The following is an 11,415-nucleotide window of genomic DNA, read 5'->3' on the forward strand; positions in this document are numbered from 1 at the left end:
ACCTAACCTTTAATGTCGATGTTTTCTGCAATTCACTTCAAAATTAGCAGAGAAGGACGAGGCATAGTAATATGTTAACCGGTCCAGCTGCAGGAGGTAAACTCACAAGTTGGCAAAAATTGGACCAACATCTAATACTGCTAGAATTAAGCGCTGGTTTGCATTGCTAAAAAGTAACACCCCCTCCATTCTATAATTCTTGTCGTCGTTTCAGTTCAAGTTTTAACTACTACAACTATAAGAATTATGGAACGGAGGGGGTTATAAGAGGAGAAGTGGACATGAAGATAAAGGATAGCATCAACACAATAGGTGTGGCATTAGGTTGATGCCATGTCCTAATTAAGACAGCAACACAACTTGTTTTTTACCCATAACATGGCAATCCATAACCAAAAGTCCAAGATAACAAAACAAAAGACTAGAGAAAACAAGAACATTCACTTAGCAAAATCATAGCCATGTCGTCGGTCGGTCATCAAGGTCACTATATATCCCCAGAGTTGAACAAAGATTTGCCGGCCCTTTATGACATCTGTTGCAAGGCGAGTTGAGAATCCGGGATATTGTGGATGACCGTGAAAGGACGGTGGGCGACAAGAACAAACTGCTTGCCCAGCCTCACGAAATCGTGGGATTCAGAGATCCTCTCTACTTTCTTGTCCGTGATGTTACACTTGTATATGAAAGCGGATGTACCCAAATGCTGAGTGTAGTAGACGCAGTTCTCCTCAACGCCCGGGAACTTGTTGGAATCCACAGCTAGGCACCTCTGATGACCAACGAAGATGGCGAATTTGTCGATTCTCTGCACAAGCACAAGCTGACGTGTCGCCGTGTCGAATCTGAGAACATAGGGATGGTCGATTCCCGGTGGCTTGAAGACGAGCAGCATGTGTCCAGCCAGTGCAACTAGGAAACCGCGGTCATTGGCATGGCCGGATAAAAACTTGACAGGATCAGAACGATATGCCCCCAAGAAGTTGAAGAAAACAGGGAGCACACCATCTACGTATGCATTGATGTGCGCATAGACGCCACCACCTACGCCCGCCTTGAGGAAGCAATGGTAATCTGCCGCGGCCTCATGGATGGCCGTGAAATCCTGACTGTCGGGACCGGCCATGTAATGCGTGCGAGACGAGTCGCCAAGCAAAACGAGCGTGCGCAGAGAGCTGCCACGGGAGACGACGACATGGGCGACCCCCACCTCCGGTGGCACGGCCACCGCGAAGCGGACGACGATGCCGGTGAGAGGGTTGAGGACGCTGGCTATGTTAAACATAGGATTTGTGGGAACTGGCTCAACCCTCTGGGTGGCTTATCACATATATTTATAAGGTTACACAATATACAAATTACACAGTTGGGCTACGTTACAAAGTCTAACACCCTCCCTCAATCTCAACTCACTCCTGATGCATCTAGAAGGTTGAGATTGCGCCTACAGACCTCGAACATAGGAGAAGGTAGAGGCTTGGTGAAGATGTCGGCAAGTTGATCCTTCGAGAAGATAAACTTGATCTGTAGTAGCTTCTGTGCAACACGTTTCCTCACAAAATGATAGTCAATTTTAATGTGTTTGGTTCGTGCATGGAACACCGGGTTTGTCGAAAGAAACGTAGCACTGATGTTGTCACACCAAAGAACTGGAGGATGTGACTGGGAGATTCCCAGCTCTCGAAGTAAAGACTCAATCCAGATAAGCTCAGCAGTCGCATTGGCAACTGCTTTGTACTCGGCTTCTGTGCTGCTGCGAGAAACAGTGGCTTGCTTGCGTGCACTCCAGGCGATCAAATTAGGACCAAAAAATACAGCATATCCCCCCGTGGATCGCCTGTCATCCGGACACCCAGCCCAATCAGCATCTGAAAACACAGATAGAACGGTAGAGGAACTGGGTCGTAGATGAAGACCATAGGAGACAGTGAGACGCACATAATAAAGAATGCGCTTCACAGCAGACCAGTGCACATTAGTAGGTGAATGAAGATACTGGCATACCCTGTTAACCGCAAAGGAAAGATCAAGGCGTGTGATCGTCAGATACTGCAAGCCACCAACAATACTCCGATACTCCGTTGCATCCGCAGGAGACAGAAGCGTACTAGCAGTAGCTGAGAGCTTGTCAGTGGAGGACGTTGGTGTGGGGGATGGCTTACACTTGAGCATACTAGCGCGGCGCAAGAGGTCAAGGGAGTACTTCTTCTGGGTGAGAGCTAAGCTGCCGCGAGACTGATGCGCAACTTCAATACCCAGGAAGAAGTGGAGCCGTCCCAAATCCTTAACCGCGAAATCTCTGCCAAGTGCAGTCACAAGAGAGTCAGCAACCGTTGCAGAGGAGCTGACCAAAATGATATCATCCACGTACACAAGCAAATACACAGTCACACTCGGGCGCTGAAATAAGAACAGCGAGCTGTCAGCTGTCGACGGAACGAAGCCATGAGTATGAAGGGCCGAAGCAAGGCGAGCATGCCAGGCACGGGGCGCCTGCTTCAGTCCATAGAGAGCCTTCGTCAGACGACAGAGATGATGAGGCTGAGCGTGATCAACAAACCCTGGTGGCTGCCGCATGTAAACCTCCTCTTCAAGCAGCCCATGAAGGAAAGCATTCTGCACATCGAGCTGTCGAAGAGACCAACCACGAGAGACTGCAAGAGACAGGAGAAGCCGAATAGTAGTAGGTTTAACAACGGGGCTGAATGTGTCCTCATAGTCCAGACCCTGACGCTGTTTAAACCCCTTGGCCATAAGACGCGCCTTGTAGCGCTCAATAGATCCATCTGCATGTCTCTTGACTTTGAAAACCCACTTCGAATCAATAATGTTGACGCGAGGTGGAGGGGGAACCAGTGTCCAGGTCTCATTATGCATAAGAGCGTGGTACTCTTCCTCCATAGCAGCCCTCCAGTGAGGAATACTCATAGCGGCCTCATGACTGCGTGGTTCAGCGGTGGGATCTGCAACAACATGAGCAAGGCAAGCAGCCAGGTATGTGACAGTTCCATCATGACGCTGTTTGGGAAGAACAATACCGCTGCGGCTGCGAGTGTGCGGATGTTGCGGTGCAACGATGACAGGAGCAGGCGGCACCGATCCTTGAGGCGTCGGTGAAGGAGGATCGGGCGACGGGGGCCCAGGCGAGGCGACGAGAGGCTCAGCTGACCCTGGTGAGAGGGGCGGCAAAGATGTACGGGCGGGCGACGTAGGCGATGACGGAGGCGAAGCCAGGCATGGAGACGGTGATGAGGACCGCTCGAGCCTCTCGGGTGAGGCCATCGGTGATGTGGGCCGCGCAGAAGCAGCCGTGACGGAGGCCGACCCAGGTACGGAGGCCATTGCAGGCGCCGGCCGAGTTGCATGGGCAGGCGTGGTTCCAGAGGCGGGGTCGAAGGCGGGAGGCAGTGCATGCACGTGCACCGGCCGATCGACGTGCGTCTCAGGAGATGCATCAGGGAGTAGTTCCAAGCGAGCACCGCGTCCAATTCCTGCACCATGATTAGGTAACAACACAGACGAATATGCAACATCTTCAAATTGGCCAAGCATAATAGGAGATGAATGCATAGATGGAGGTGTGGTGGGTTGCTGCGGCATGGCGGAGAAGGGTAAGACGTTTTCATCAAAGACAACATCACGGGATATGTAGACACGATTTGTTGGCACATGAAGGCACTTGTAGCCTTTATAGAGAGAACTATAACCCAGGAACACACATTTTTTCGACCGAAATTCAAGCTTTCTATGATTATATGGACGAAGATGAGGCCAACAGGCACACCCGAACACCTTAAAGAAGGTATAGTCAGGAGTTTCATGTAAAAGAAGCTCAATAGGAGTTTTCATATTCAGAACACGCGTAGGAAGTCTGTTAATAAGAAAACACACAGTAGCAAAGGCATCACTCCAAAAGTGAAACGGTACGGAGGCGTGAGCCAGGAGTGTGAGTCCGGTCTCAACTACATGTCGATGTTTGCGCTCAACAGCGCCATTCTGCTGATGTGTGTGAGGACATGATAAATGATGGGAGATCCCAAGCTTATTAAAGAAAGTGTTGAGGTTGCGATATTTGCCCCCCCAATCGGACTAAACATGAATAATTTTATGCTTAAGAAGACGTTCAACATGCACTTGAAACTGAATGAATATATCAAACACATCAGATTTGTGCTTAAGAAGATAAAGCCAGGTAAAGCGACTATAGGCATCAATAAAGCTAACATAGTAGTTGTGACCACTGACAGATGTTTGTGCGGGACCCCACACATCGGAAAACACAAGCTCAAGAGGACTCGTTACTTCCCGAGTAGAGGAGACAAATGGTAACTGATGACTCTTGCCTTGTTGACACGCATCACACACGGACATCTCCTTATTGCTAGACTCGATAGGCAGCTCATGACGGTGAAGTATATGGCGAACTATGGGAGTGGCGAGGTGACCAAGGCGAGAGTGCCACTGGGATGGCGACACACGAACACCGCTGAAGACGCGCGGGGCGTATGGATCCTCCAAGCGGTATAAGCCATGGCTCAGGCGGCCGCTAAGCAGAATATCCCGGGTGGCTCGGTCCTTGACAAAAAGATCAAACGGGTGAAATTCACATAGGACATTGTTATCAAGAGTGAGTCAGTGAGTTTTGGAACAGATAACAAATTAAGAGTCACCGAGGGGACCCGTAAAATATTATGAAGATGAAGCTGCCTAGATGGATGACTAGTTAAGAGAGATGCTTGACCAACGTGAGAGATGGGCATACCTACACCGTTGGCGGTGTGAACCTTGTCGTGACTGTAGTAGGGCTGGTGAGTGGACAACTTGGCGAGCTCGTTCGTCATATGATTCGTGGCGCCGGTGTCCATATACCATGCAGGATCAATCGGGTATGACGGCGTAAAACCTTGGTCGACGCGTGTGTCCTTGCCCTTGGCGGCAACATGGACAGCAGGAGGGCCAAAATCTGCCATGGCAAATTGGCACTCATTGCCTTTGCCATCATTACCGATGCCGAGGAAGCTCCGCTGAAATCGTTTGTGGCACTTGGAGGCGAGGTGCCTCTCACGGCCGCAAAGCTGGCACCGCACGGGGCCCCCGCCCGAGGTTGGCGCAGGGGGGGGTGGCAATCCGTGCGGGCGAAGAGGGCGCATGTGGGCGCTGGCCACGCGAGGCCCAAAAGGCCACTGGCTGGTCGGCGATGGTGGTGACGGACCGGCGAGCTTCGATGCGTTGCTCGGTGAAGAGCAGACGGGAGAAGAGCTCATGCGGAGGAAGCGGCGGCTTGGCGTTGTGGACGGCCTCGGCAAGGTTGTCGTACTCGGCATCGAGACCCTTGATAACGTAGCCGGCGAACTCCTCATCAGTCAGCGGTCGACCAATAGAGGTTAGTGTATCCACCAAGACCTTGATTTTGTTGAAGTATGTTGTGGCAGATGAGTCCAGTTTCTTGATGTCATCGAGCTTGCTGTGAAGAGCCATCGAGTGGGCGGTGGAGGTCTGGACAAACGCATGTTCCAGAGTCGTCCACGCATCCAAGGAGGAGGCAGCAAAGAGGCAAAGGCCAGCGACCCCGTCTCCTAGGGAGCCCTGGATGGCGGAGAGGATCGCTTGGTCTTGCTGCACCCACACACGGTGCGCCGGGTTGATGGCCGGGCCGTGGACAGTGGGGATAACCTGCGGCGGACACGGCAGGGAACCATCGACATAGCCAAGGAGGGAGCGGCTGCGGAGCAGGGGTAGAACCTTGGCACGCCAAAACAGATAGTTGTCCGGCGTGAGACGAGTGGTGATCAGGTTGTCGAAGTGAAAAGGCCCGAAGAACATGGCGGCGTCGGTGGTAGCAACAACGGACGCCGCAGGGGCTGCGGGTGCCACACCCGCGAGCGGATCATCGGAGGCCCCCGAGGCCGCCGGCAGGATGGCGAGTGTCGGGGACGAACCAGCGAGGGCCGCGGGTGGCGCCATCATCGCGGCGGTGGAGGCCGCCACCGTCGATGTCGCGGGAGATGGCGGGATTGGAGCCGAGAACATCGAGCCAACGGTGGTGGTGCCGAAGAATTGGGGCCTCGGCGACGCACCGGCGTGGGCGGGGAGATTGAGAAGGGGGGCCAACGTGGCGGGGAGGGCCCCGGAGCTGGCGGAACCGGAGGCGGAAGCGGTCATGGCAGCTGCGGCGACAGCGGCCCTAGGGTTGGGGGCACGGCGGCGGCGGCTGAGGTGGAGTAGGACCTAGGGTTTAGGCTGATACCATGTTAAACATAGGATTTGTGGGAACTGGCTCAACCCTCTAGGGATGGCCTATCACATATATTTATAAGATTACACAATATACAGATTACACAGTTGGACTATGTTATAAAGTCTAACCGGCCACGTGGGGAGGGATTTTGTCGGCCAGGACGACGCAGCCGATGTGAGTGGTCGCCACCACGTAGTACTCGCTGAGGAGCGGGAGCTTTCTGTGGACGAACCGACGAAGCGACCGGTGTCGGTGTTCAACAGGAAGAATCTCCCCTCGCGGTCGAAGACCTCGTCGAGGACGATCCACCGCCGCGGCTGGAAGCGGCGGTCAGAGGTGTTGTCCTTTGGGTCGTCGGTGGCAGCACGCCAGCTGGGGCAGACGGCGCGGAAGTCCATGTAGCAGTCGACGTCGTTGGTGCCGAGGAAGGATTCGGCGATGAGGCGGAGGAGCTCGGGCGGGAGCGTGGACCACCTGGACCAGTCATCAGTCGCCATGGCCGGAACCGCCGGATCTTCCTTCACCCTTTTGGCCAAGGGCGTCGGGATCTCTTCGGGCGCGGCCGCCACCGCCGCACGCTCCAGTTCGTGCGACATGAACGCACCTCTAGCCAGTCTAGGTGGAAAAACCCAATGCCCCGATCCTCCCTGCAGAAAAGCAAACCCGAAATACACAAATTTGTAAGCGGTCAGCGTGAAGGAGAGCAGAAAATCGCACAAGAACTAGAGCGGGATTCATTTACCAGATCTACAGAGGAAATCAACTCGTGCGCCTGCGGCACTAGGGCAAACGGGAAGCACGGACTGTCCCGAGATTTGGGGCCGGGGAAATCGGAAACATCAAAAGAACCACTATTGGATGATTATAATTTCTTTCCTCTTTTTCCTTTGGGAACCACTAGGATCGGAGGGCCAGCGATCCATCGAACTGCTTAGCTCTCTACACCGTCCGATTGCGAGTGCGGGCCTGATGTTTGCCTTTTTTTCCCACCAGAAAGCTTGATGTTACTGTACTTTTTTCTTATAATTCCTTATGTGAAATTATGTTGTTGCGAGGATGTCAATTTTCTTCATCAAGCACGGCAAATCCTTCTTCATCAAGCATGGCAAATCCAGGCAAAACCATACTTGCTCAAGGAAATTGACAGCCTTGCCACAACATGATTTGCCGTCTTCGACGTTCGTTTCGCCATGCTAAGAAATTTGACGTTGGATTTGTAGCGAAATCCATTTCTAAGCTTTGATTTGCTTCCTAATAATTGTTTCCAAGAAGCATATCACCTCCTATCTGTGCTTCCAAGAAAAAAGAACTTGTTTTGGTAATAATTATAGTTTTTTATTTGTTTCCGATAAAAAATAAAGAAATACATCAATTTCTTTCTTTAATAACAAGCAATAACTAGCAGAGGCCCATATAATTGCGCAGACAATGTCGGCAAAGATAATGAGCGAAGATGCGGTAACTCGGTCCCAACGTGTTACAAACTAGGTGCCGTTGGATTTGGTTTGCGCACGTCGTGTAGGTTGGGTATGTTGATGTCATGCACGAGGTGGCTACAAGAGCAGGAACTCCACTGAACGCCAAAAAAAGAGAGTAGGAACTCCACTTTCAATAGTCATGGCATCTCGTTCCAATGGTGATTAAATGTCTGTTTTGTTATAGTGATAACTTGGAATGAACTTATACAGAACAAAGCGCCCTCTTTGCGAGAAGATTTTTTTCGAGAAAACGCAATAGGCTTTGCGTTTCATTATATTGAAAAGAGAGATAGTTTGTTACATCCTCCTAGGAGGCACCGGTACAGACAAAACACAAAGAAAAACGTCAGTGGACGTCCCAGGTCCGTGGGAGGATGACACGCAGGCCTCGAGCACCCGCGGTTGCCCAAAGCGCATCTTCTTCTTTGAGCCTTGCTACCAAGACGCTAGTCGATGGGGTTGCAGCATTGAAAACGCAATTGTTGCGATGTTTCCAGGTCATCCGGGGGATTAGCAACGTTGCGGTTGTGAGTCCTTTGTGCATCAGCTTGGGCATGGCCTGCCGCGCCGTGCGCCACCAGACAGACAGGGAACCTTCACCATTAGGCGCGCTGCATGGTAGGTGCAGCCAAGACAGAACGTCATGCCAAACCTGCTTGGTGAAGGGGCAGTCTAGGATCAGGTGGTTCATCGATTCCGGCGCCTGATAACAAAGCGGGCAGCGAGGAGGGTGCGGCAGTCCACGGCGGGCGAGACGATCGGCTGTCCAGCAGCGTCCCAAGCTAGCGAGCCAGTGGAAGAACTTCACGCGCGGGGGGCCCCAGCCCTTCCAGGTAAGCTTCCATGCCGGACAGGATGTAGAGCCGTGGAAGGTGGCGAGGTACGAGGACTGGGCGGTGTAAGTGCCTGAAGCATTCCACTTCCATTGGAGTCGGTCCGGTGGCCAGCGAGGCGGTGTGTCTCGTGGCCGACGCAGGTTCGAGCCTCGGCTCGTACGCTGCTGTCTTACATTTCTTCTCTTAATAAAAATCAGTAGGGGCTTCTCCCCCTATTGGTCTAGTTTTCCCCCTCTTTGCGAGAAGATTGACATGATTATGATGGGCGATATGGTTGACCGTGAGATCGACGTTGCTGCAAGATTTCTAGCTATACCAATCTTATCGGGTGAAGTAAAAAAGGCCAAAGAAATATCAACGTCCTTTGTTAAAGCAAAATGAGAAACAAAAAGTAATATTATTTGACACTAAACGAGTTTCTAAGGGAAGTAGGTCATAATGGCTAGCTTTATTGAATGGGAATATTGGTTGCATTGTAAGAAAGTTTTAAGGCATAAGTTCTCATTAGGCAACATAAATGTCTTCATTGCATAGTTACTTTTCGACTGGAACAATTATTGGTCAAAACCTTTCCTTAACAAAGAAAAATATGCCATACAGTTTGAAATGAAGGAGGGATTTTTTTTTGGCAGGGGACATATTGTATTTTCACGCAACTATGTAGATATTTCATAATTATAATCATCATGCATTAATATGATGTATATCAAGAACCAACCATCGGTTGGTTGTTTAGTGGAGTTGTTTTACTCTTAGACCATTAGGGATAAAGAAACACTATGTTTTATGTTCAACGTTTCTTCTTAAGCCGGATTTTTTCTGGGAGACGATATCCATGTCAAGATAGAAATGTGTCTAGACAACAACCGACTATATGAAGTTGTCACATTATCTACAGTCAAACTAATAAACAACATGTAAAATAGCTAATTACTAAGAAGTAATAATTTATTAATACATGGTGCACCTTATACTCTCATAATGTTTTTGAGTTAGTGCTGCAGCTGGCTGATAATCTATATCATGCTTCACTTTTCTCTTAGCTAACTCAACAAAACTATAATACTTTAATCTTTCTTTACATTATCTTATTGTGCTTGCTAAATAAATTCTTCTTAATCATCTAATCTTGTACTGCGCGCTTAAGAGTAGAACTTGAAGGTCTTGGCGTCAAGGATGATTTGGCGCAACCCACCGATGGGGGAGAGCAGCATGAGCGCAACTCCAATGGCGATGAATATCCAGTTGAGGAACCATGTCAGGCTGTATCTGGCGGGCTTGCGCAGCATGAGCCAGATGATGCAGGGCAGGAAGTAGGTGGTGGGCGCGAACGCAAAGCCTCCGAAGAACCCGAGCAGGCCGTCGAAGAAGGGGAAGGTCATGCCGACGAGCATCGTGAGCGCGACGTAGGCGGAGCGGGCGGTGAGGCGGAGCGGGAGGCCGGGGGCGAACTTGAGCTTCTTGACGAGCACCGTCTCCATCATGTCGAACACCGGCATGGCGAACACCTGGTAGCTGCCGATGACGTGGACGACGACCATGAGGTTGGCGAGGGCGATGAGCCACCGCGGCTTGTCGAGGGTGATGAGGATGTTGGGGTCGACCGAGTTGCCGAAGGCGTAGTACCCGCCGAAGGCGACCGAGAAGTAGCAGAGCGCGACGATGCCGTAGGCGGCCATCACACCGCGCCACATTGGCTTCTTGGACGGCTGCTCCGGGGTGGACGGGATTGTGGCCTGGATCTCGAGCACCACATTGTGGCCGGCGAACGCGAAGGCGACCGCCCCCAGAGCGTTGAGCGCGCCGAACACATGCCCCGCCGTGGTCGCCGCCTTGAGCCCGTAGTCGACGGCTCCAACTGCAGCAGGGTGTTTGTGTAGCACGGACGCGAAGAAGGCGACCATGGAGTAGCAGATGGACATGACGGCGGCGGCGGCGGAGACGCCGGAGATGGAGTTGAAGTTGGGCATCTGGGAGAGCAGAAAGTGGACGGAGCCGAAGATCATGATGAAGTAGGTGAGGCGTATGTCCTTGCACCGGCCGTTGCACACGAGGTCGTGGAACTTCTTGAGCGACTGGCCGCCGGTGACCATGTATACGATGTCGGTGCCGACGTCGACGACGAGCTGCTGCGGCACGATGATCCAGAGGCCCAGCTTCTTCCCGAACGCGTGCTGGCCGAGCTCGTGGTAGCGGTCGAAGCGCTTGCCGGGGACCATCTCGTGCATCTCCACCATCTGCCACAGCGTGTAGAGCGTGATCCCGAAGGAGCTGGCGATGACGGCCACGCCAGGGCCCCAGCCGAGGTGCGACATGGCGAACGGGAGGCCCAGCACGCCGGCGCCCACCATGGCCGTCACGTTGTGGAAGGCGGAGTAGTACCACTTGGCGGTGCGGGACGACGTGATGGGGAGCCAGTCGTCCAGGTTTACGTCCTTGAGCTTCGCCTCCGACTCCCGCTCCTTCACCGTCTCCACGTACTCCTCCATGATATCCAACTCCGGCGACGGCGACGACGTAGTTCCTTCTTGTTGAACCGCAGGCAGTTCGATTGATCGATCGACCTCCATGATTATTCACACGACACGTACGAAGCTACAATCAATCAAGCTAGCTGGCTTAGATTGTTCGACCGCATGCAGTTGTTCGATCGTCGTCGTCGTCTTGCTCTGCACCTCTTTTCGATCGTGGTTCGTGAGTTGAGGCAGGTGGGTAGCGCTAGCTTCTGCCTCCCATGTATATCTAGGCACAAGCCAAGAACGTGAGACTTCCGGTCTTCCCAGCCCACTCGGATTCGGCATGCAAGCGCGGCTCGGATAATCGATGCATCAACGTGATCCCTTATGTTAGCTAGCCAACAGCA

At 52.2% G+C, this 11,415-nt stretch overlaps 1 protein-coding gene and 1 pseudogene across 1 annotated transcript; both read right to left on the reverse strand.

The window, feature by feature from the left end:
* Positions 1-526: 526 nt before the first annotated feature.
* On the reverse strand, positions 527-6,834 carry LOC109755688 (uncharacterized; annotated as a pseudogene).
* Positions 6,835-9,694: 2,860 nt separating this feature from the next.
* On the reverse strand, positions 9,695-11,041 carry LOC109755693 (lysine histidine transporter 2-like). Its single transcript, XM_020314585.1, has one exon. The coding sequence runs from the start codon at positions 11,039-11,041 to the stop codon at positions 9,695-9,697; it is 1,347 nt and encodes a 448-aa protein (XP_020170174.1).
* Between the last annotated feature and the right edge of the window lie 374 nt (positions 11,042-11,415).

Source organism: Aegilops tauschii, chromosome 1 (assembly GCF_002575655.3).
Source record: "Aegilops tauschii subsp. strangulata cultivar AL8/78 chromosome 1, Aet v6.0, whole genome shotgun sequence".
NCBI lineage: Eukaryota > Viridiplantae > Streptophyta > Magnoliopsida > Poales > Poaceae > Aegilops > Aegilops tauschii.